At 48.4% G+C, this 26011-nt stretch overlaps 1 protein-coding gene across 1 annotated transcript; it reads right to left on the reverse strand.

Moving 5' to 3' along the window:
* Positions 1–1013: 1013 nt before the first annotated feature.
* On the reverse strand, positions 1014–20983 carry ACCS (1-aminocyclopropane-1-carboxylate synthase homolog (inactive)). The gene is made up of 15 exons (XM_060103160.1): positions 20624–20983; positions 19001–19291; positions 17303–17362; positions 15047–15117; positions 13757–13826; positions 13266–13332; positions 11189–11286; positions 10581–10658; positions 9733–9833; positions 8995–9084; positions 7247–7292; positions 6992–7133; positions 5233–5375; positions 4973–5126; positions 1014–4831 (listed from the first exon to the last, which is right to left on the reverse strand). The coding sequence occupies exons 2-15, from the start codon at positions 19289–19291 to the stop codon at positions 4764–4766; spliced, it is 1479 nt and encodes a 492-aa protein (XP_059959143.1). The 5' UTR covers positions 20624–20983; the 3' UTR covers positions 1014–4763.
* Between the last annotated feature and the right edge of the window lie 5028 nt (positions 20984–26011).

Here is a 26011-nt window from a genome sequence, read left to right on the forward strand (position 1 = left end):
GATTCAAGAAAAAACAAGGAGATGGAATATAGGACAGGGAGGTTGAAAGAGAGGGAGAATAAAGGAAGAAAACCCAGGATGTATCCAGAAGCAGGGAACAGAGAAAATGCAGTAGAAGCAGTTTCCAAGGATACAGTCGCTAAGAATCTTCCATTATTGGACAGAGATGATCACCTGTAATGGATGGACAATAAGACTAACAGTGGGCTTCTCAACAAAAACAAAAACCAGAAGTCATAAGATACTGGTAAAAGTGCCAAAAGAAGCTAGCAGTCAATTTCAATTGTATACCTAGTGAAACCATCCTTCAAGAATACGAAAGAAACACATTTTCAGACAAACACTGATAGAAAGAATTTACCATCAGTAAACCCTAACAGAATTTCTTAAGAGATGTATTTCAGGAAAAAGAATATTAAAACCAGAAGAAAGTACTGAGATGACGTAAAGAAGTAATGAAATGGATAAACTCATAGGTAAATCAAAACAAATACTGGCTGGATAAAACTATAAAAATAAAAACAACAAATTTGGAGGTTAAAAACTAGCCATCACCCCCATGTTCACTGCAGCATTATTCACACTAGTCAAGGTATGGAAACAACCTAAGTATCTATAGACAGATGAATGGAATATTATTCAGCCATGAAAAGAAGGAAATCCTGCCATTTGTGACAACATGGGTGGACCTCGAGGGCATTTTGCTAAGTGAAATAAGAGAAATACAAATACCATATGATCTTTCTTACATGTGGAATCTAAAAAACAAAACAAACACACAAAAAACCTGGCTTATAGACACAGAGAAGAGGATGGTAGTTGCCAGAGGTGGAAGAAATGGGTGAAGGGCGTGAAAGGTAAAAAGAAAAAAAAAATGGAAAGAATTTTGCAGCAAATACCCATATATCTACTGTCTATATTATGCAATTAATATTTTACAATATCGTCACATGTCTGTCTATCCATTTGCTGATCCATCATTTTTTTTGCTACATTTCAAAATAAGTTGCAGATATCAGCAGTTACATCTGAATATTTTATTGAATGCATATCATTAACTAGAGATCAATATTTTGCAGTTCCTTTTTTCCTATGAGATAAAATTTATGTACAGTAAGGTGCACATATTTTGTACTTTTTCTTTAAATTAGGGAATAACAATAGCTTTGGCAGGCGAGGGGGAAAAAGTAATGGCAGAAGAAAGGAGCAAAAAATAATGATTTTCCCTTTATACAAAAATTATAGGTCCCATGTACTCATATAAACACCTAAAAAAAGAAATTAACAAATTAGAAAACAAAAATACAATAGAAAGAATTAACAAAAGTAATAGTTCATTGCGAAAAACTAGTAAAATTGATAAAACCAATACAAGACTGTTCATGACAAAAAGAAAAGTAGAGAGAGCAAAAGTTACCACTATTAGGAGTGAAAAGGGGATATTATTACATAGAGAGAAAAGAAATGAATGTAGTACTGACACGTGTAAATGTAAATGTAAATGAACCCTAAAACATGAAGCTGAGCAAAATAACCCAGACACAGAAGTGAACAGCTATATGATGCCTTTGGGAAATTTTATGCATGGAGCTAGAAATCAGAGTGGTGGTTGCCTGTAGGAGATTGGGAGACTTACATAAGAGCTTGAAGGAACTTTCTGCAGTAATGGAACTGTTCCACATCATGATGGGGATAGGATATTAGTTACACAGATGTATATATATGTCAAGGACATTGAATCTTACAGTTAAGATCTGCCCAATTCACTGTAGGTAAACTTTACTTCAGTTTTTAAAAATTAATTGAATGCAGTGTTTTAGCAGAAGCTCAAAAGACATCTGAGACCAGTACTAAACCTAGATGGTATCTGTAACTCTCCTAGGTACTTTCCCTAAATAGAATTTTTCAATTTATTTCTTTTTTTACCGTATACAGCTTTCGTGTGGTTTTAAAAACAAAAAACATTAAAACAAACCCAGGAGAAACAAAAAAGTGAAAGAAAGAGTAAAAATTCTCACTCCTGTCCTTGTTTCCCATCCTCCCAGTTTCCCTACCCCATAGGCAACTACTACTCTCAGTTTCTTTTGAACTCTTTTTCAGACTCTTTATGGGAAAACAAATGCCCTACATTTTGACTTAGGGTGATGGAGTCTGAGAAAACATGGTGTCAAACATTAAATATCCTGTTGAGTCTTGAAGCCTTAGAACTGTTGTTAGAAATGTTCACATCAGAACTGGAGGTTCTATTTGACCAGGTCTTTGACCAAACTGGGGTTGTCATGACTTTTCAAAGCACAATTTCCAGAGGAAGAAAACAACAACTACAACAACAACAAAGAGGCATTAACTAAAATACTAGTCAACAATATGGCAGGAGATGAAAATAAAGGAGTGAGAGTTAAATGTTCTAAGGTCATTTCCATGTTCAGGAGGAGAATAAAGGAAATGATAAAGTGAATGTTAATAAATGAAGAGCATCTGGCAAAATAAATACTCATTTCCAGACATATAAAGAACTCCTACAAATCTGAGGCTTAAACAAATATTTTTTAAATGAATGAAATAAAATGAATAGGAGGCAAAAGAAAAACATACTCTCTTTTCTGTGTCTGGATGTGGTTGGTGAGGAGGTGATGTTTGGAGCTTCTGTAGCCATATTGAGACAATGAGGAAATAAGCTTGAAGGGGAAAAGCCAACCCACTAAGGATGGCAGAGTGGACAGATGAATAGAACCTGGGTTCCCCTGGATGGGCAGATGATTGAGGTAAGGCCTGCTGGCCTCCTATGGCAGGAGAGAAATGAATGCTGAGGAAGAAAGGGTGTCTATCCTGCTAATACCCTGTAGGTGTCTGCTACAGGGACCATGTAACCTGGAGCTGCCTGGAAGCCATCTTGCCACCATCTGAATGGAGCATGTCTGAAAATGAAGCCACAAAGAGGAAAAGAGAAGGAGAGAACACAAAATCTGATGACTGTAGTAACTGGCAGAGCAGAAAGGTGAGCAGAGAAGATGTGAGGTGGGTGTAGGATGTGTCCAGTCCACGCTCCAGAAAGGGAGACATATGGAACACAGCCATTCAGCAGAGCACAAGCCAGCTCTACTCAAACCAATGAGCTCAGTTCAGATCCAGATTCCTAGTTTAGTCGGCCTCTGTTAGGAAACCTGCTTGGATTCCCTCTAAGGGAGAGCTAGGAGTCATCCTTCTGAAAATTCTAAAGGGAATTCATCACATGGATCCTTCACAGTGGACCCTCTACAACAGTGGCAGCGTCACAACAAAGGTCTCTAGAGAGGACGTGTAGGGCCCTCAACGTGGCCATTCTGTTCTGACCTCCGGAAAAGCGGCAGGCATTCCAGTAAAGCAAATCCTGGCATCAACGTATCCTGGAAGTGGGAGTAGAAACGAGTGCTACTTAGCCAATGATATTGAAAAATAATGAAAGGTGAAACGATGACAGCATGAAGCCTGGTTCTCAGGTCTGGAAAAGTCAAAGAATCCTTCGGGACTGTGGTTTGGCGGAGTGGAAAGATTGTGAACCAAACCAACCTGAACTTGAATCCTGGCCCTGATACTTTTTAGCTATGTAACTTCAGAAACATCATTGCATCTGTTTGAGACTCAGTTTCCTCATCTCTAAAATGAGGGCTAATAATGCCAGCTTCCCACGGTGGTTGGAGTTAGAAATGTTGCATGTAAATTACCCGCACAGTGTCCACGGTGTACAAGGTATTCAAGAAAAGACAGGGAGGAAGGAGGAATGGATGAAAGGCAGAAAGAGGAAGACAAATCCTGACCCACAGAGCATGGTTTACAGAAAGTAAACGCTGATTTCACCAACATGCTCTAAAGAGAAGAACGAGGAAAGAGATAGCTTTTCCAAACAGGAGCGTCGGCACCTGAGAAGGGTCCTCAGCCCACAGTTTTAAGGCTGGTTCAGAAAGCTCCTTTGGGCTCTGAACTAAAGCACCCCTGGGGAAGGGGTGAGCAGCCCTTTCATGCTTAAGGTGGAAAGGCCAGCCTGGGTCAGAGCTTGTCCCCATTGCAGCCTTCCGTTCAGGGCCCCATCATCTCCCAGCACAGTCACGGCTAGGTCGCTCTGGTTTGAGATCAGCAGTAAAGGCAGCTCCTTCCCAGGAAGAAGAGCATTCCGGAGACAGAGTCGCCCCTCCTGACTCCTGCCGGGGACCCGTTCACCTCGTCCCACGTGGGGGCTGGTCCCATGTCCCAGGTCTCAGGTCCCAGGTGTGCTGTAGGCCCACACATCCTATGTACAGGGAGGGTAATCTGAACATACAGAATTAAGTCCTTTCTCCTTGTAGAAATGATCACTCTTTTTTTCTTTTGGGGGCAAACGCTTTCTTACGTGTGTTGCTCCTTTGACTTGTTTCCCTAGCAACAAAGACAGAAGAAGGAAGGCACCAACAAAAGCAGGTGCAGGTTGTTTGTTTTCATGCCTGGGGGGCTGAGGGCTGTGGTGAGAAGCAGTCACGACTCCTCCTCTCTTCCGTAAATGACTCACAGCAGAGGCTTCTAGTTTTTCCCGGTTTTGTTTAATAGCCGAGGAGGGGAATGGACCACGACTTAAGGCGTGTCTCGCTGCCACCGGGAGAGCAAGGAGCAGTTCTTCTTCAAGGGCAAGGCCAAGAAGGGTATCTGCCTGGCAAACGGCTCATCCACCATCAGTCTTCACAGTGGCTGCCAGGCCCCGTGGCCACAAGACAGCGACCAGCTCACCTGTGCGGACCCCTCAGCTCCTAGGTCTAGCAGGAAGGGGCGTCTTCTGCCGCCTGGGATTTGCCCTCAAGCACCCGCCGGACCCTCTGCATCCCTGGGATGTGAGAAGGGGAAGTGAGGGTCAGCACTGATGCTGGGTGGGTGGACACGAGCAAGCTCTGGCTGCTGGGGCCACAGGTGAGGCCAGAAGAGGGAGGGCAGAATGAAGGATGCAGTTAGGAGGTGGACCGCTTACCCAGGCGAAGCCGGTGGGTCTTGTCAGAGAAAACCAAGCGGAACCAGCCAGGCTCTTTGCACTCGAAGGCTTGGCCACAGGACAGCAGCACCTTGTTATCCAAAAAGCGGCGCCAGAGCAGCATCTCCTCCTCAAAGGTGGCCGCGGGCAGGTACTGGGAGGGTGAAAGGCGCTCAGGATGCAGAATGAGACCCCCTGCCCTTGCCTGCTGGAGGGAGCTTTAACACTGCCCCCACCACCTGCATTTCCACCTGCATTACCTTCCTCAAGTCGACCCAGATGAAGAAGCCGGCCCCACGGCTCACGAAGGGGATCCCCAGGGCCCGGAGCTCTTCCGAGACATAGACGTGAGCAGCCTTGAGCCGGGCATGGTTTTCCGGCAGGTACACTTGGTTGATCCAGTCTGTTTGGGTGAAAGAGAAGCCAGAAGATAAACCTCGCCATCAACCCTCCGCTCTGTCCTGAGAGTCTAAATGCTGATAAGAAAAAGGCCATGAGCTGCCAAAACTGGGTGAGCCCCTCCTGTAGCTGGTTGATTGGGGGCAATGGGAATATTCAGTGAAAAGCACCTTAAATCCAGATACTTGGCCCTGAGGGCTCCAGGGCCTGCATGCCATTCTCAGGAGCCCGGACACAAAGTCCCTCAGGACTCAGACCCTCACCAGAGGTGTCCCCACTTACATAGTGACACTTCTGAGTCACCCAGGTGGAAGCTCAGATCACAGTGTGGCCACTGACTAGGCGTGAGGCCTTGGGCAACTTCACCTCCTTGATCCCCATTGTTTTAACTGACCTTTGTTTTTACTGTCCAGTTCGATGAATTTTAACACATGCATAGATTTGTGTAACCCCCATGACAGGCAGGATACTGAATGGTTCCCTCACCCCAAAGAACTCCCCTGTGCTATCTGTTTGAAGTCACAACACCCCCTTCCCTGCAATCGCTGGTCTGTTCTCCATCACTGTAGTTTTGCCTTTTCCAGAATGTCACATAAGTAGAATCATACAGTAATGTAATCTTTGAGACTGGTTTCTTTCACTCAGCACAATGCCTTTGAGATGGGTCTGGGTCCTCATGGATTTTATGGCACTGTAGTATTCCAGTGTGTGGGTGAACCACAGTCTGTTTCTCCATTCATTTGTGGAAGGACATTTTGGTTGTTTGCAGTTTGGGGTGATTATGAATAAAGCAGCTATAAACATTCATGGAGAGGTTTCTGTGTGACCATAAGGGCAAATATCTAGGAGTAGGATTTCTGGGCCATTTGGTAAGTGTGTGTTGAATTTTATAAGCAACTGCTCAGTTGTTTTCCAAGGTGGCTGTTCCATCTTAACATTCCCACTGGCAGTGTGAGAGTTCCAGCTGCTCTACGTCCTCAGGAACACAGGATACTATCACGATCTTTTAAAATTTAGCTATTATAGCAGGTGTGTAGTACCCGGTTCTGATTTTCCTCATCTATAAAATAATGGGGAAAATGCAGGAACACCTGCTTCCTAGGATTCTGGGGAGGGACAGATGAGATTGAGAGCATCTTGCAGGGCTCAAAGAATGGCGGCAATTACAGGTAACATTTGTTATCTAAACTCACTATCGGAACCCAGGAACAGCACAGACCTGCACAGAAAGAGACGCTTCCATTATAACAATCTTCCCTTAGTAGCTTCTGCTCTTTTTCAAGTGCTCACAGCTAATAATAATGAGTTCATATTGATGAAGTGCCTATTGTATGCCAGGTGCTATTCTAATTGAATGACAAATTACACCAACCCTACAAGACAGGTACCATTATGATTCCTGTTTTGCAGAAGAGGAAACTGAGGCTCAGGGAGGTGAAGGAATAGACCACCTAGCCGGGACGTGACCGAGTAGGATATGAACATAGTTGGGGCTCAGAGCTGGCACTCTCAAACACCACCCTAAATTCATCTCACGGGAGAAGCACCCATGACCCCTGGCCAGTCCCAGTCTGACTACAACCCTCCCCCATCCTCAGGTGGCCAGGCCCAGGCAGTCACCACGGTCCCGGAGCAGCTGTGCCATCTGATACTGGACCAAGCCACTGAGGCCATGATAGCGGCAGAGGGAGGACACCGCAGCGGCCACGTTCTGGTTTTCTGTGTACAGCGTGCCAAAGCGGAGCCCAGACATCCCGAAGTCCTGAAGGAGAAAGGCACTGTGGGAGGTGGCCAGCCCTCCCAGAGGAAGCCGGTTCCACCCACCTCTCTGCTCTCTCACCTCCCCGACACCCCCAAGTCCAGCCAGGAACCCACCTTGCTGGTCGCCCACATCACATGGGTCCTCTGGGGGTCAGGCAGCCTGCGGAGAGCACAGGGTGGGAACGGAGGCAATGCAGACCCATGGGAGTTCACATGTTTGGTTGAAGAAATGAGGAGACGGATGAATCTGGTTTCATCTCTTGAATCACCAATTCCTATATATCCTTGAGAGCAGGGGTTAGCCAACTACAGCCCTCTGCCTGTTCTTGTAAACGAACCTCTATGCGGCACAGCCACGCTCTCCCACCTGCGTAGTGCCCATGGCTTATTTCATGCTACAATGGCAGAGCTAGTGAGTGACCACATGACCTGTAAAGCTTAACATATTTGCCATCTGATCCAAAAATATTTGCCAGCCCCTGATGTAGAGCATAGTTCAAGCATCACTTCCTCAAGCAGACCTTCTCTGACCCCCTCCCAGAAGACCAGGCCAATTGGGTACCCCAAGCAGATCCTCTGTTGGCTCTCCAGACGTCTGCTTTTCAATAATCAAATGATTAGCTGTGTATCTAGTTGCTAAAAGTTTTGGGGTTTTTTTTTTTTTGATTTTTTTTTCCAGCTAGAAAGACAAGTTCCACATAAGAAGGGTCTATATCTTTCTTGTTCACTGATGCATCTCCAGCACAGCATAGTGTCTGGCCCACAGGAAGTGACAAATCCCTATGTCTCTGAGTCTCACTCTCCTAATCCATAAGCAAAGGGGAGGAACAACCTACGTGCCATCCACCTGGCAGAGCTGTGTGAGGACTGGTTGAGCAGAGCAAAGGAAAGTGTTCGGGAACCACCCACCCTGGCCAGGCAGGATAATCAACACTTGCATGAGTTATTTCACAACAAGAGGCCCTGCTAAGGAATATGGAGCTGACAAGCTACCGCCAGCCGCAAGACTTTAGGAGGGGCCAAAAGGAGGGAGGATATGTTCTACTAACCTCCCAGAAACCCTCGCACGGGAAACCATCTTGACTGAGAGATGCGCACACCGCCAGGAAGGGCCTTGAATTGGACCAAGTATGGACACAAGCAAGATGATGGACCAGAGACAACCTGGAAAGCTAACCCCATCCCCTTAAAACCTGAGACTGTGAGCCACGTGGGAGAGCAGTTCTCCAGGGTTCCCTTGCCCTCCTGCTCTCCACCCAGGTATCCCTTCCCAATAAAGTCTCTTGCTTTGTCAGTATGTGTGTCTCCTCAGACAATTCATTTTGGAGTGTTGGACAAGAGCCCACTCTCAGGCCCTGGAAGGGGTCCCCCTTCCGGTAACAAAAGGACTCAGCAGGGCTGAAAGATCTGAACGAATATCAGGAACTGTCAGAATCCCTAAATGCCAGATGTGTAGACTTTACAGATGATCCGATCCAACTGTTTCCAAAGGTGGTCTGGCCACACATTCTTGACTCAAACGAAATCTAATGAAAAAGCTCTGATAGCTGGAAGGGTTTGGCACATGCAGGGGGCCCCAGAAGTATTTGCTGAATGAATGAGTGAATGAATGAAATGGAGCCACTCTGGGGATGAAGGAAACAGCAGAGGAGGCCCATTTCCCACCCTCCCAGCCTTCCGTCAAGGAATCCTAAGACCACTCCTTGGAGCTTTCAGAACCACCACAGAACAATTTGAAACCACTGATTGGCCCAGCCTCCCTTCTTCTCGTTAGGGGACCTGAGGACAGTAGGATTAGCTGGAAGGAAGAGGAAACTGTCCTGGGTGGGAGGAGGGGCGCGGGACTGGCAGAGTCAGCTCACCTTTCCAGGCTCAGGACACTGTGGTACCCAACCGACTCCTCAAACACGGACAGCATGTAGACCTCATCCACCATCACGTGCAGCTCATGCCTGGAGGGCAGGTCGCGGGGAGGAGAGAGCTTGGTTGGGAGGCCAAATGCATCCCCCAGGGTGGGATGGCAGTGAATCAGAAATCCAGAAGGACCACGGTCTAGCCCAGGGTTACCAAACTTGTTTTTTCCAGGAACACCCTTCTTTTGTCTATTTCTTTCAAACAAACAAGAAGCCGTGCACACACAAAGCAGATGACAGCGGGGATTCTGAAGCAATGTCGGGGGACGGGGGAGGCGGAGCCCTCGGGCACCTCCACTGAGGGCCACAGTTAAGTGCAGGACAGTTAAGCACAGACAGACCCAGATTCACGGCTGGCTCCACCCCTCACTCTAAGCCTCAGTAAATGGGATAATGACAGTATCTGTACCTAATAGGGTCATTGGGAGGATTACATGAGCTAGAGCATGTAGGGTGCTTAGCAGGGGGCCTGGCCCCTAGAGCGGGCAATAAATGGCAGCTGCTGTTATAAAAAGAGAGAGAGAACTAGCATCCCACCAACCCCTACCCCCTGACTCCACTGCCAGGGAGGGCCAAAGCAGGTAGAAACCCACAGTGGGGCAAAGAGGGTAGCAGGACCTCCACCAAAGCTCACATCAGAACCCTGATCCGTCACACGCTTTACGGGGTGAGCGTGGGGTGCCTCACCTCTTGGCAAACTTCAGGTACTCCTGCAGCTCTCCTGGGGAATAGACATCACCCAGAGGGTTCTGGGGGTTGATGAGGATGAGGCCTTTGACCTTCACACCCTGAAACCATCAGTGGGACAGGAGACCCTCAGCTCCTCCCCAAGGCCCCACGGTCCCACTGGGCAGGATCCCAGGGAAATGTGTTCACCACCCAACACGAAACGAATAAGGGCAAAGAATTATATCTGCAGCATCGCATCAGCTATAAAAGAGAATAAATGCAGAGAACAAAGCTCAGAGAGAAATATGCCCAAACGCCAGTAGAAGTTGCCTTCGTTGGTAGAATTATGGGTGGCGGTTTGTGCTTTTAAAATTCCCACAGTGGGCATATATGGATTTTATGACCAAGGTTAAAAAAAAAAACAGATTGATAGATTTCTGAAAAGTGGACTGGACAGGAACCACTGGAGGGCTGCTGGTCTATGCCTTTCTTCGGGAGGCCTCAGATCCCCTCAGAGTGAGGGGGACCACCTCCCCAAATCACCAGAGAGACTGCTGAACCACAGACTTCTAAGCTCCATGCTTGACCTGCTGAGCCAGAATCGGGAGAAGTGGGGGGTAGTATTTTTAATCAAGCCCTCTAGTTGATTCTTTGTACACTGAGAGTCTCAGAGTCTTTCTCTAGCAGGAAGCCCTCCATGGGCAGGCTCCCGCTTGACCCCCAGAACGGTTCCATGCTACCACCCTACCCCCCGTCCCCATCACGGAGTGCCACCACTACTCCCAGGAGATCAGCCACAGGAAGGGGGTCCATGCCCTGCTCAGGCACACCCACTTCCAGCCTTGGGTTTAATTTGATCCCCAGACCTCAGAAATAGCTCCTTCCAGCGCCATCTCGAGCTTCTCCACTGTGAGCTGGAAGGGGCGTGTCTCCAGCCCAGCGACCTGGAAGAAGATCCACAAAAGCCACCAGCCAAATTCAGTGACCCTCCCCCCGAGACCTGGACTCTGGGGCCTCTCCTATCCCTGTCACCTCCAGCCTCCTCTTAGAACAATCTCAGAAAAACACAGGGGTTCACTCCCCTCTCAATGCCACCCACCCCATCACATCAGGGACACCCTCACGGCTCTTAGGTTTGGGGAAGAGCCCCCTGAGGTCCACTGATTGGGGTGCGTGGGCTTCCATGTTGAGGTCTGCTCTGCCCCGTTCTCACCCCACCATTCTGGTGTGGTCTCCCTGGGCTGCCCTTGGCTTTTGCATCGACCCCAGGGATCTCATAGGTGGAAGATCGGGTGTCCCCAGGGCACCTAGGCAAGGGCAGCCATGGCCAACAGAAGGCTCCACTCTCCTTTCAGCCATAACCCCAGAGGCCTCGGCATGGACTTCCTCTCATGTCTACCCTCAAATTCAGACAGAGGAACATCTCGGCCTACAGGAAGGCCCAGGTCCAACCTTGGGTCCCAGGAACTCTTACCTCACTGTCCAGATAGACACAGACCAGTCGGACGTTGCCATAGAGATACACATGCTGCGTGATGGCTCCGTAGTAAGGGGCAGGGATCAGGAAAGCCTCTGGGGGCAGGAGTGGGCCAGGGCCCGTCACCCTCTGGCCGGAACACCCAGACCCCCATCCACTGACCCCACGCCTCTCCAAGCCTTCAGTGTGCTTGGGGAACATCTGGGGAACACGCTCCCTCTCTCAATTCCCCAAACTCTTTCTAAAGCTGGGATCCACTGAGATCAGTCCCTTTTCTAATAATTAGTAGCTACCATTTATCGGGCACTTAATATGTATGGGGATCTGTGCTAAATATTTATTTTTTAATCTCGTTTGATCCTCACAATCACTCTGTGGAGTAAGTCCTATTATTATCCTCACTTTACTGAAGAGGAAACTGAAGCTTAGATCCCTCGGAAGCACACGACATGCTGGGTTACTGCAAGTACAGACTTGGAACAGGAGTCGAAGCTGCAGGGTGATGATCTGGGTGTGACAAATGGGAAAACTTGACAATACATAGAACTGCCCAGAGACAGAATGTGCTGCATCTGGAGGAGTGAATGCTCCCCCGCTGGGGGCACTGAAGCCAAAGGCTGACACCGCTCGGTGGGGAGGGGGTGTCATGCAGAAGAGTCCCGCTGTGGACACAGGGGTTGATGAGATGACGCCCAAGGTCCGCTCTAAGGCAGAGGTAAAGGTGCTCCTCCAGCTCTGAAGAGGGTGCATCAGTCAAGCTGCCCCCGTCCCAGCTTTCCCTTCAGCACAACCCCACCCCCGCCTCGCATCTCTGGAAGGGGCAGACTTTGCCCCACATGTTCCCACCCCCGGCCACAGGCATTGGGCCAGAGGTAGACAAGTGACCCCAGGAGCCAATGAACTGGCTGGCCAGACACCCATCACGTTCCCTCGGTCTCAGGACTTTGCTCCAAGAAGCACAGATCCTTGTGAGATGAGAACATGCACTTGAATGCGAAGGTCATGTGGAGTCAGAGCTGAGCCAACAACCTGGGCCAAACAGAGTTGAGGAAGGTCCAGAGAGAGGCCTGCATAAGAAGTGGGTGAGGGGGACTGCACACCCCAGTGAGAGACAGAGAGTGTGACGCTGATTCTACTCTTGATGGTTCTAGAACGGGTAGGAAATTGCCTATTACATCTTTGTGATGAATCTTCCTTTCAGGGTTCAAAACTTGGTTATTACGTCTTTCTGTGTTATTTTAACAAGTAACTTAACCCCCTGGGCCTTAATCTCCTCATCTGTTAAATGGGAATAAGCACAGAACCTACCTCATCGGGATTAGAGTGAGGATTAAAGGACAGGCTATGCCTAGCCTTAGGCCAGCGCCTGAAATGTAGTATGTGGTCAATAAATGTTACTAAATTATGATTATTAATTAAGCTAATATGAGTGGGTCTCTGCTCCTGGCAACCAACAGCCCCTGACCATGACTATGGTCAACAGGTCCTTGATTTGACCATGGCTCTTGCAGCAAGCACTGCTGGCTAGATACTCAACAGCCATTCCAATTTTCTTCCTTGCTAAGAGAGCACCAGATTTTTCAGCTATGACCAGCAATAAGTCCAAGGAAGGTGCACCTTCCCTCAGCCCTGGGGGATGAAGCAAGTTTGGTTTAAGCCAACCAGGGTTCTCTTCCCCTTCGCCAGGGACTGCTTTGGAAATGGGTTTGTGAGTCCGTCCTGGCCAGAACGATGCAAGGGGAGCCCTGCGGGGACTCTTCCAGGAAAGAGTAGCCCCATTTCCTCCCTCCCAGTAAAAAAGAGATGGGCACAGCACAGCTTCCTTCTCTTCCTGCTTTAGGACATGCTGTCACGTGAGGTCGTCACAGAGAAATGGCCCAGAACCCTGGCATCACCTTGACTTCCCCTGGAACTGCCAACCCCTGGTGTCTTGTCAGGCCACTTAGTTAAGCCCCCTGTGGTCTAACAGTCTATTATGGCAAAAGCACCCTGATGCAGGCCTCGAGGACAGACAGCCAGGGACACTGCAGGCACAGGGCAGCCCCCGGTACTGAATGGGCTGCAGTCTACTTACCCCCCACCTCACACAGTACCGTGGCCAGAGCGGAGAAGAGAGAGGCACAGCCATTCAGAACCACCACCTGAAGGTGACACATCCATGGGACAAAGATGAATCTGTCCCAGGAGGGTGCAAGGGCCTGCAGCCTCTAACCCAGGAGGGCACAGGGGGAGGGCCAGGTCATACCCGCAGGGCCCTCCTGACTAACAGCCAAGTCCATTTGTGTGGCTTATTCGTGGGGACCCTGTTCTAGATCAACTGAGCAAGGAAGAGGGAGCTGGTCACTCAGAGAGTCCCGCCCAAAGGTGTGGAGGCAAAGAGGGGCCACAGAACAAAGCGGGGCAGAAATTATACCCAAACTGTAAATATCTAGGATGAGGGGAAAGAAAGGAGGGGGCCTTCTTAATTCCAAATCAAAACTAAGTGACCCTACCTTACCCCTGGCCAGCCAAAAGTTGGGGAGGGGGGAAGAAGAGCAGGAAGGAGCAGGGGAGGGGGCTACTCACATTCTCTGGTTTAAGGGGTGCGGGGCTCCTGCAGTAGAAAGACAGGAACCTGGCCACTTCCTCCCGGAGGCTGGAGATCAGACAGACAGATGGGCAGTGCTTGTCAGAGGGGCTCTGACCCCAAGTCCATCCCAAAGCTCCTCTGGTGAATCTTCAGGCAGCTGCCATTATCCTTCTCTGCTTCCCACGATGGGAATATGATCAGTATTTGTCTCCACTCCTTGGTACCCACCTCCCTCCTCGGTCCCAACACTACCCGCATGCGTCGAAACTTCCATTCCAGTAGTTCTAGGACACCTGACCCCACCTAATCAGCAGACTGCAGGAATATCAAAAAGTAACACTCTCTATATAGATCTAGCTAATAGTAATAGTAATAATAGCACATTAATATAATAAAAAATATAATATATAATATAATGTAGGATAATATAATTATTATTATAACAATAACTATTATCATAGTTATTGCTAATATTTACAAGCATTTACCTTATGCAGGTGTTATTTAGAGAATATTCCTCAATTACTCTTCATAAAACCCCTATGACACAACTACTATTATTATTATTCCCATTTTACAGACAAAAAAACTGAGGCTTGAAGGAATTAGGTTACGTGCTGGTAAGTGGCAGAGTCCACACTCAAGCCCAGTGGTCGGACTCTAAGGCCACCATCCTAATTATTATAAGAGCACATGCTTGGCTTGGAATCAAGTCCAGCTCCAGCACTAAAACCTTAGGACGGCATCTGGGCCCTAGCAAGTGCTCAATAAATATAAACTCTGATTAGTTTTACTTACTATCTCCCATCTTACCAGCAGAAGGCCCCAACCATCTCCTCCTAAGTTGATTCTGGCTCCTCTAAAGCTACTGAGAAATTGGAGACAAGGCTCCTGGTCTGAAGGCCCTCTCCACTCCTCAGACTCAAGAGAAACCAAGCCAGGGATCCGCTGAGCGGGGGTGGGATGGGCAGGAGGCACCAGTTCCCTGCAGGTGCTCCAGGAGACCCCATGACTGCCAGCTCTCCAGGACTAGGCCCTCAGCCTAGGGCAGGCTTTCTCAACCCGCCACTATTGATGTTTCGGGCCAGATCATTCTTTCCTGTGGAGGGGCCCATACTGGGCACTGTAGGAGGTTTAGCGGCTTCCCTTGCCTCTACCCAAGAAAAGCCAGGAGCAACCCGCTCCCAGTTACGACAACCAAAAATGTCTCCAGACATTGCCACATGTCTCTTGGGGAAGGAAACCACCCTGGGGTTGAGAACCACTGGCCTACAGGTGCTACTTACAACAGATGTCCCCTCCAGTCAGGGTACTGCAGCAGGGACGGCTCCACCCGCAGCATGTCGCTCTGACTCAGCTGGGGACAGACATGGGAGAGCAGGGCTGAGGGCCACACGCACTCATGGCGAGGGCCAGCCCTGCCACCTGCATCCACGCAGCACCAGGGCTTCTAAAGCCAAGGGCTTGGTCTGCTTATCAGAGGAACTGAGACAGGGGCAGCCCAGGGACAGCATTCTTATGCCCATTTTGCAGATGAGGAAACTGAGGCTTTAAAATGTCAGGTGTGGGACTTCCCTGGTGGTCCAGTGGTTAAGACTGTGCGCTTCCACTGCAGGGGGCCCAGGTTTAATCCCTGGTCAAAGAACTATGATCCCGCGAGCCGCACGGCACGATCAAAAAAAAAAAAAGTCAGGTGGCTCAGCCAACATCACAGCACCGGCAAGTGGCGAAGCTAAGACAAACCAGAATTTTTGACTCCTAGTCCAGTGCTCTTTATACAACACCTCCTCCCAACAAAACCAGAGGGGTGGATTTGCAGAGGCAGCGATAGGAGACCACGCACCCTCAGCTCCTCCAACGGGGTGACAGAAGAGGTCCCAGAACTGGGTGCCCTACGTCGGTCTTGGCTCTAAGTCATGGAGGGACTCAGGCCACTGTCTTCCTGCAGGCTCAGCTCAACCTCACACTTTGGAAAATGTGGCCATTTCCAGACCATCCCCACCCTGCCTGGGTGCTGGGTTAGTGACTCCCAGGGCATCACACCCACAAAGTCAAGGAAAGGCAGAAGCTTTGGGCGGTGGGACCAAAAGGAAGAAAGGGAATGAGCCACGTGTCTATAACCCCAGCCTCTTCCATTTCTCCTTCGTCCTTGAGCACTGCACTGTCCAATACAGAGGCCTCTGGCCACACGTGGCTCTTATGTGTGGCTCTCCTGAATTGAGACACTGGATTCTGAAGACTTATATGAAAGAAGTATGTAAACTATCTCATTGATAATTTTTTATATTGATTACATGTTGAAATAGCCATATTGTAGATACAATGGGCTAAATAAAATACAGGATGAAAATGAATTTTACCAGTTTCTTTGTACTTATTTAATAGAAAATTTTTAATTATATATGTGGCTCACAGTTTATTTCTACTGGATGGCGCTGAGCTGCCTTAGAGTGGGGAGCTGGCTTTGGGTAGAACAGGCTTTTCAAGCCCACTCCCTACACCCCTCTCCCCTTGCAGCTTAGATGTTTCCCTTTGGAAATATTTTCCTTTGGGTTAAGTATCTTTCTCTCCACAGTTCCAAACTCTAACTCCTAGGCCTCGAGAGACACATTTATCAGATAGTTCCAGCAGTTTACTAGAGATGGCTCACACCAGCTCAAGAAATCTGATTATTTTCTCTATCTGTGAGTTGGCAGGCAGAGGGAAGGGGGAGGGGCAATATAAGGGTAGGGAATTAAGAGGTCCAAACTATTGGGTATAAAATAAGCTACAAGGATATACTGTACAACATGGGGAATATAGTCAATATTTTATAATAACTATAAATGGAATATAACCTTTAAAAATTGTGAATCACTCTACTGTATACCTGTAACTTGTATAATACTGTACAGCAATTACACTTCAATTTTAAAAAATAAATAAAAGAAAGAAATCTGATTTCAGGAATTTTGCAAACTGTACCATTTTCAAAAATTAAATTATATAAACTATACATATAAATTATGTAAGTAAAAACAAAGGTAAAAAGTACTCAAACAACATTGCTCCTGTCTAAGTTACCCCATTTTGCTCTCATCTGTGCTCTGGAGGTTCTTTCTGTCCAGGTGTCTGCATGGTGGGACTACCACGTGATGGTGCCCCTGCACCTCTCTTCCCAGCTCTGCATGCAGTGATGTCACAGCAATAGCTTGATATCGGCCACAGTGGGGGCATTTACACTATGGGAATCAGAAAAGCTACCAATTTTCAGGGGGCCCTTTCTCCCAGGGCCAGTTGTTAAATACTGACCACACATCACCGAGTATCTCCCCCTGAGAGCAGGGACCCAGCCAGCAGGAGGAACTGAGGAGGGAAAGAGCCAGAAGAAGTGAAGAAGAAGGATCACAGTGGGGAAGTGACTCTCCCAAGATGGCAGAGAAAGTGGTCCCCGAGGCCGCTGAAGCAAGCAGCAGGCTCTCCGGGGGAAGTATTCCAAGGAATCCCAGAGAAGACGGCCCCTTGGAGCTGGGGATGCCACCCAGAGGTGCACCGGGACTTACCCGCCTGGACAGCAGGTCAAAGCAGAGTTTGTTCTCACTGGTGCCCAAGTTAATGATGCCCTGGAGGTGAGAGGTACAGAGCCATGTGAGCACAGCAGAGGGTGCCATCAGAAGGCCCCGGGGGGCGCACCAAGGCAGCAAAGTGAAGCTCTCTGCAATCCCGCCCTTCCCACCACCCCTCCTGGCCTTTGCTCAAGCCATGCCCTCCACATGGCTCCCTGATCCTATCTTCCCATTTCTAAAGCTCTGTGCAAATGCCATCTCCTCCAGGAAGCCTTCTTCAAAATCCCACCTGCAAGGGATCTTTTCTTCTTCTGGATCCCAAAGCACTTTATCTGTCCCCCTTTACGGCACTAGTCAGTTTCTGTCCCAGGTCACAGGGACTGATGTACAGGCTTTATCTCCCCCACTAGATGGGAAGTCCCTGAAGGCTGGATACATGCCCAAGACACCGCTGTATCTCTCAAGAGCCTCAGTTTACAGGATGAAAGAATGTACACAGTAAACTGGTGCTCTGGCAGGAACAGGAACAAGGGTCAATGTACCGCAAGAAGAGGCCCTGTCAGCCCCATGGAGAAGACCACGTGGTGAGGAACCAAGGCCTGCCAATAACCATGTGAGTGAGCTTGGAAGTGGATCATCCCCCCACCCCACCAAGCTTTCAAATGAGACCACAGCCCCAGCTTCACTGCAACTTCCCAGGAGATCTTTAGCCTGAAGCACCACCCGGATTCCTGAATTCCAGAAACTGTGAACTGTTTGTTTTAAGCTGCTAAGACCTGAAGTCCTTTGTTACACAGCAAGAGATAACTAATACAATCCCTCACTTTTTTTCAGGTCTCTGCTTCAATGTCACCATATTAAAGTGACCTTCTATGACCACCTCACATAAAATAGTAATATCCCCAGCCCACCCCACCAGTCTCTATCCTATTACCCTGCTTTATTTTTCCCTACAAGACTTATCCCAACACATTATATATATTTATGTCTGTCTCCCATACTAGACTATAAACTCCATGAGGGCAGGAAATTTATTTTTGTTCACGGCTGTAACCCTGGTATATAGAACAGTGCCAGCACCTGGTACATGCGCAACAAATAAAGATTATTAAAGGGTTATTCATGACAGCTCTCTACCCTCTGAAGGTATTACTTGTAATAAGTTCTAATAATTGGGGCAGGTAACATTAATAATAATAGCAACTACCATTAATTGAATGCTCTATGTGGAAGCACTGTGCTAGTAACTTACCTGATCTCATTTAATTGTGACAGTTCTATAGAGGAGGTATTACTATCCCATTATAGAGATGAACTGAGGTTCAAAGTAATTAGCTCAAGAATACACAACCCGAAAGTGAAACAGTTGCAACCTGAACCCTAGTTCTGTCCCAGATCTAAAGTTGGATAGTCGATGGGCTGTGGATCAGAATCCATGTAAGAGCACTCCATGGTTCTTGAATCCCTCCCTCACAAATCAAGGTTCCCTTAATTATAAATGGGCCATTTTCTGATCCAGGTAATATACAGGGGCCTCTCTGAGCAACATCAGACACCCCGTTGGGAGTCAGAGGGGCATAACTCCAACATGACAATAGCAAGCTGTGTGCTGCCCTGTTGGTCAAGGTGGGGTACCTGCCCCCTCCCACCCCCCGTGCTCTCTTGCATCCCAGTGGGAAGGGGGCCTTCACTCACACTGGGGTTCTTATCCTCATCATACTCATCCATGTGGTAGGTCCTGTAGCCCTCCTCTGCTGAATCCCAGAACCATTTAATGACGCTTCCTCTAGAGGACAGGTAGGGGCTGTCGGAGGAGAACATAGCGGTGGGATCACCCACTCCATAGAGCTTCAGTGGCTTCTGGCCTGGTTTTCTGGAGCATTCTCTTTCCAGACCATCCCCATGGTTACTGTGCAGGACCTGTGTGGAGACTGAACCCGGAGAGGTGGTAGGTGTCCCGGAGTCCTTCTGAGGGAGTGTGAACATCTGCAGAAAGACAAAAGCACTCAGTGCCTGATCTGATCAAGGGCTTTCATAGCACGAAGCAACAAAAATGAACTGGGAGTCACAGGGCCCTCCCCCTTCTCTATCTGCCCCTTCCTTCAAGTTTATATACTCATCACTTCCTGTGTCCCTTACTAGTTGTAACCATGTGCGCAATCGCTTCAAGGCATCAACTCTGCTAAGGATCTACAGACAGGGGCTGTACTTGCTACTTTTCTACAACTTTAATAAAGGGCTGCTTGAGCTTGTTTTACTTTTGTGGAAGTTTTTCATTCGGCTGCCTAAAGAGTCACCAGCTTCTTTTTCCATTCTTGCCGACGTCAATTTCAAAAAGCCAAGTTAAAATTTTCTGACTTAAAGTAGAAAGAGCCTGGAGTCCAGGGGTCTTGTGGTGACTGTTGGAGTAAAGGATAAAATGAGATTATCTGGTTGTTTGGAGGCGATGATGGGTGGGTCCTGAGAAGAAGGAAGTGGGGTTCCCACAAGTGCAAGTGCACGGACCCTGAGCGGAGCCCAAGGCCCCACCCTCGCTCCTGAAGTGGGGGAGGCGTGGCCTCTGGGAGGGGCTGGTCTCATGCTGCGCTCAGATGTGAACTCCTCCAGTCTCTCAGCCAGTGTCCTCGCGGGCACGGTGGGTGTAGCCGTAACTACCTCATAGGGTAGCAATGAGGGCATAAATATATGAGTTAGTGTAAATGGCTGAGAACAAATCCTGGCTCATGGCCAAACTTCAGTAAAATACGTTATTATAACTCCTCGCCGCTTTCCCCAGTCCTGATGCACAAGCCCCAAACACCAAATCATGGGGGACCAACCAGCGGCCCTGAAACCCAGGGGGCTCCTCGGTTAAATTTTGCTCCACGAAGTCTTTTCTGGGGTCTCCCCCAACTGACTGGGCTCTCCCCAGCCTCACCTCGGCCCCCCCAGTTCTATGCCTGGGCCCTCGGCAGGGCAGAGGGGCTGAGGCGGGGTGGAGGTGGGGGCCGGCCGGGTCCCGGCTCTGCGCGCGCCGTGCGGGAGCGAAGGGTGGGCTCGGGGCGTCCAGCGGGGCGGCGGCGAGTCCAGAGCCCGAAACCCGCGCGGCCGGGCCTCGGAGATCCACGAGAGGGCGGACAGGGCGGAAGGCAGAGCGCAAGACCCCTGCAGAACGGCGAGCACCTCGCGGGCGCCGGCTCCCGGTCTCCGGGAGGAGGAAGTTTAAGTCTGGCCGAGGGCTTCGAGACGGAAGGGCCGGGACTTCTGCAGCGAGGCCTCGAGCCCGGGCAAGGGAGACGCCGCGGGCCCCCTGTTCTGCAAAGCGTGGATTGCACCTACTTGCGGAGCTGGAGGAGCCGGCGCCGGCACTCAGGGACGCGCAGTGTCCTAATCCTCGCCCGGACTCGCTCTCCGCCGCTGTGCGCAGGGCACCCGGACCCAGGCACTCGCACTCGGGACCGTCCGCGCCGGGTCGGGCTTCCCGGAAGGTTCCGGGCGCAGTTCGTCAACTCGCGCCCGAGGCCGCAGGACTCCCGGGTGTGGCCTGCGCGCAGAGAGCGCACACGCTGCAGCACCGTGGCGCGGGGAGGGGAAGCCGCGGAAGGGGAGGGGGCCCAGGGCCAGAGTTCCGCCAGGAAGGAACGGGCCGCCCGCTGCCACCTCCGCTCTCTGCGGCCTCAGCGCCCTGGCCGCCTTCCCGCCCCGGTCTCCCCGCCCCTGGCACACGGGGGCGCCTCCCTCTGCCTCCCGGCCTTAGTGTCCCCATTTAAAGGCAGAGTCACCGAGGTTACTGGACAAATGTATGCCTGGTTGCGGCCCATGGAAAAGGCTTTCCGGTTAAGGGCATCCTGAACACATCCTTCCCCTATGAAAGCTTTTGACCTGGGTTTGTAATTTCTCCTCTTTTCGTTCTACAGAACATCTAGTGAACTCTGCCTGGGACCCTGCAAATTCCGGGACTTTGGCAATGAGTTAGACCACCAAGGTCCCAGGCCCGCGCCGAGCCTTTGAGTAGGAAAAGTTTCCTTTTCTCCATGAAAAGCAATAAGCAGGATCCATCAGTACAGATTGGCTGTCTTCGGATCACTCCACTTCTTGTCTTCGCTTTGGCCTTGCCGCTAACATTGTGACCTTGAGCAGCTCTCAAGACTTTTTGGTTCTCCGTGTTATGTAAAATAAGCCAGTTCTCTCCATTTAAGTCATATCACTCTGTTTAATTCAGGTAAGTAGTCTTATTGAATGCCTGTGTGTGCAAGATCTCTGCAAAGTGCTGGGATACAGTGATGGCAAAACAAACAGCAGGCCTGCATGGTTGACTGGGAAGGCAGACATACAAATGTGCTGACTAATAAGAAAGGTTACTGGGTGCCTTGGAAGCATGCGGCAGGGAGATTTAACACCACTGCCCCCTTCCCTGACACACACACACACATGCATTAGCCCCATACAGGAAGCCTTACACACACATTCATTCACCCTAAACACTTAGGAAGTGATGCTTGAGTCCTAGTTAGCTAGCTGGAGTGGGGGGTGTTGGAAGCAGAAGAAAGCCTTTGACAGAGCCTTGCAGGTTAGAGTCCGTGTGGAACATGAATGAACTGCAACAAGCCTAATACCGACCACCGGAGCTTGCAGGGTTCAGTAGAAAGGTTGGAGATATGATCAGGAATCAGGTCATGAATCTTAATAAACCCTGATAAGGACTGTGAACATCTCACTGAGGACAATGGATATATATTGTAATCTCTAGAGCAAACACTTTTTAAAAAAAAATCAAAAGGTATAATTAAGAATAAATGGGGGCCTCCCTGGTGGCGCAGTGGTTGAGAGTCCGCCTGCCGATGCAGGGGATGCGGGTTCGTGCCCCGGTCTGGGAGGATCCCATGTGCCGCGGAGCGGCTGGGCCCGTGGGCCATGGCCGCTGGGCCTGCGCGTCCGGGGCCTGTGCTCCGCAACGGGAGAGGCCACAACGGTGAGAGGCCTGCATACCGCAAAAAACAAAAAAAAAAAGAAAAAAAAAAAAAGAAAAAGAATAAATGGGATACTAAATAATGCCTGATTAATTCAAAAGGCGTGCGGGAAGGAAAAAATGAACAAAGAGCATATGGCACAAATAGAAGACAAATAGCAAGATAATTGACTTAAGTACAACCATATCAATGATTACATTAAATCAATGACCAAAGACCAGTTAAAAGATCATCAGACTGGATAAAATGGTAAGATTAAGAATATGGTGTTTCGGCCTCCCTGGTGGCGCAGTGATTGGGAGTCCGCCTGCTGATACAGGGGACACGTGTTCGTGCCCCGGTCCGGGAAGATCCCACGTGCCGCGGAGCAGCTGGGCCCGTGAGCCACGGCCGCTGAGCCTGCGCGTCCGGAGCCTGTGCTCCGCAACAGGAGAGGCCACAGCAGTGAGAGGCCCGCGTACTGAAAAAAAAAAAAAAAAAACTGACAAAAATTGAACCCTCATTCATGGTAAATCTCTCAGCAAACTAGGAATTGAAGGAAATTCTTCTATCTGGTAAAGGCAGTATGAAAAATACGTCCAGTACTTAAGAATGAGAGACAGAGCTCAATCCTGCTAAGATTGAGAACAAGGCCAGAATATCCTCTCTTACTTCTTTTATTCAATATTATACTTGAGGTTCTAGGCCATGCAATTAGAACAGAAAAATAAGAGACATAAATATTGAAAAGAAAGAAGGAAAATCATCTTTATTCGCAGGCAACATGATTGTGTACATTGAAAATTCAATGAAATCCCCCTCCAAAACAACTAGGACTAATAAATGAATTTAGCAAGGTCTCAAGATACTGTCAGGAGATGGTTCTTCCCAGGTCTCTCATGTTTCTGCCTGTCTTGCAAGCAGAGACACTGACTGCCTTTGTTCTGGGCTGTATAGGATTATATATATGTGTGTAAGTACATGCATATATGTACGTGCATACATGTACATGCATACGTGTGTATATATGTGTACATATATGTACAGTGACCAACCATGGATGTTAGTGATAGTGTCTGCCTCCAGAGCAAAGGGTAGGTTTGTTTACTACTAAGTATAATAAAGATAATTTCTCCCTCGGAGCCAAAGTTCAGGCAGGTTTACTGCTCATTACAGAAGAATTAGGTTCCTTAAGCTTGGGTTATCCTCTCCTGCAACACACCCCATTGCAGGTACAGGCATCACTTGGTCCCCTTCACTTTGCCCTATAGGAATCAGGGTTTGGGGAACCAAAAGTCAATACTGATTACTGCTATTGCTGTGAGTTAATAAGTTGTCCTTTGTCTCTGACCCAAGATTCTCATGCCTTCCGCCAGCATCCATGAAACCTGTTATTTTGCAAGTAAGGTAAAACCTCAGAGCCTTCAAAGTTCTTGATAGATACAAAATCAACTGTCTCAATATACTAGCAACAAACAACTAAAAATGAAATTAATAATCTATACATTGAAAATAACATGAAAGGCATAATATAGTGATACATTTATAAGATGTGCCTAAGACCTGTACACCGAAAGCTACAAAGACCTTGCTGAGATAAATTAAAGACCTAAATAAATGGAGGGACATTCTGTGTTCCTGGATAGGAAAAAATTAAATTCTTCCCAGTCAACCATTTGAATCTTGAGTGGAAGAGAAGACAGCAATGACCTATCGCTTCCGTGGAAGGCATCATATCTTCCTCCCAGGACAGCACCCTGATGAGACTGGCTATGAGCTCCCGTAGCAGAGATGCCAAGAACATCTCTGGTTCCTATCTTCCCCCTCTCTTCTGGTCCAATGAGCTCCCTCATGCATCCAATGAATTCCCTTTCTGTGTCTGATAGTCAAGTCGATTTCTAAAAAAACTTCTCTGGTGTAAAAAATCTTGAAGAATCAGGCTACAAACCTACCCAAGAGAGGAAGAATGGTCCCAAACCCAAGTGACTGACCGAAGCCATTGGTGGGTGCTAACAGCTTTTCCATCATCTATAAAATGGTGGTAGTCCCCCCTCTGCCTATTTCACAGCATTGGTGCTCAGACTAAAGCTCAGATGTACAAAGGCTTTGCAGAGAAATGCACAGGAGGTATGATTTGAACAGCTGGAAACACTAGAGATGAAAATGGAAGACCTCAGGCTTATCACCAGAGATTCATTTTAAAAGCCTTTCGGAAAGGCAAGAATGGAAAGAACTCATATTTTGAAGCAGAAACATTTGGAGTTATAGCCCCATCCTGCCACTTAGCCACTAGTGTATAAGGTGGGCATGATTGTGAAAGGATCCTATGGGACGTTGCATCCAACATCTAGAAAATGCTCTGCCACTTAGGCATCACGGTTTCCCTTCCTTTCTGATCTTCCCCAGAAGTGTTCTTCACATATAACCTACTTTCGAATTTAAAAACTAAATTTAATTTTTAAAATAAATTTATTTATTTATTTATTTTTGGCTGTGTTGGGTCTTCGTTGCGGTGCACGGGCTTCTCAGTGTGGTGGCTTCTCTTGTTGAAGGGCATGGGCTCTAGGCACGCGGGCTTCAGTAGTTGTGGCACGTGGGCTCAGTAGTTGTGGCTCCCGGGCTCTAGAGTGTAGGCTCAGTGGTTGTGGTGCAAGGGCTTAGTTGCTCCGCGGCATGTGGGACCTTCCCGGACCAGGGCTCGAACCCGTGTCCCCTGCATTGGCAGGCGGATTCTTAATCACTGCCCCACCAAGGAAGTCCTAAATTTAATTTTTAATTAAATTTTAATTAAATTTAAATTAGGTGTAATCAAAAATTTAAAAATCATCTAGCTCTCAAAAGGTGATATGAAGCATGTGAATAAGAAACAAAACAGGCCTGGAATTTACAAGAATATGGAAGTTATTAGATATCAAATATAAAAGTAAACCCATCTAAATAGGGATCCAGAGAGCTCCCTTTATTCCTCTCTAGGCTTTCCCACCAGAATCGCCATAAAAACATTTTGCACGCACACAATGGCTAGCAAGACTAAAAAGATGTAAAGCTTCCAAAAATGACAGATGCTCAGATTAGGGGGGCTGATGGTGGGGTCAAACGAGATCATGCCTGGAGGAGCCCACTGTCTGTTTGGTCACATCTCCAGGTCAGTACACCAGCCTTCCAGATCCAAGGCTGATGTCAGGACTTCCTGAGAGTGAGACTGGCTGGAGCTGCTGGCTGGGAGGTAAACACTTCCTCCTTCTTTGCATCCTCCAGTTGCTTCACTCCTCAATCTTGCCCCTGCTCCACTAGCACCTGATGGAACTGCTGCATGGCTAGAGGGTCCAAATGGGGACAGAGAAAAATACTTATGTTCCTAGCAGGTAGAACAGTGACCTGCAAGGGTTGAGATACAATAGATAAAAGGAATGTCATGTTTCCATAACCTTCAGAGGAGAATCTAAACTCCACAGTATAGCATACAGGGACTTCTAGGTCATCTCCCTATCTCACCTAGTAGCCAGCAAGTCCCACGTGAGCAGAGCTCCATTTCTTGAGAGCTTACAGTCCCAATGACCTGCTCAATGGCAGACACAGACCAGACACCCAAAAGGTATAATATACCTCAAGTGCCTATCAGTTCCTGTTTACAAAGGAGCTTAAAGATATGAAAGTGGAAACAGAGGGCCTAGAAGGGCTGGAGCTATAGGCTGCTAAAGGCAAAAAAAGGACGACTCCGCTATTGCATCATACAGGAGTGGCTGGGGCATCTTTGAAGGATGCCAGGATTGGGAGG

Source organism: Mesoplodon densirostris, chromosome 7 (assembly GCF_025265405.1).
Source record: "Mesoplodon densirostris isolate mMesDen1 chromosome 7, mMesDen1 primary haplotype, whole genome shotgun sequence".
NCBI classification, from domain to species: Eukaryota; Metazoa; Chordata; class Mammalia; order Artiodactyla; family Ziphiidae; genus Mesoplodon; species Mesoplodon densirostris.

Bases quoted from the DNA above. Each gene is read 5' to 3' on its own strand.
- ACCS (XM_060103160.1), bottom strand. From the start codon at position 19,291: ATGTTCACACTCCCTCAGAAGGACTCCGGGACACCTACCACCTCTCCG. The intron at 7,134-7,246 runs GTGGGTTCCTGG...TTTCTCCTTCAG, and splicing joins TGATGTGGGCGACCAGCAAG to GACTTCGGGATGTCTGGGCT. The intron at 5,127-5,232 runs GTAATGCAGGTG...TCACCCTCCCAG, and splicing joins TCTGGGTCGACTTGAGGAAG to TACCTGCCCGCGGCCACCTT.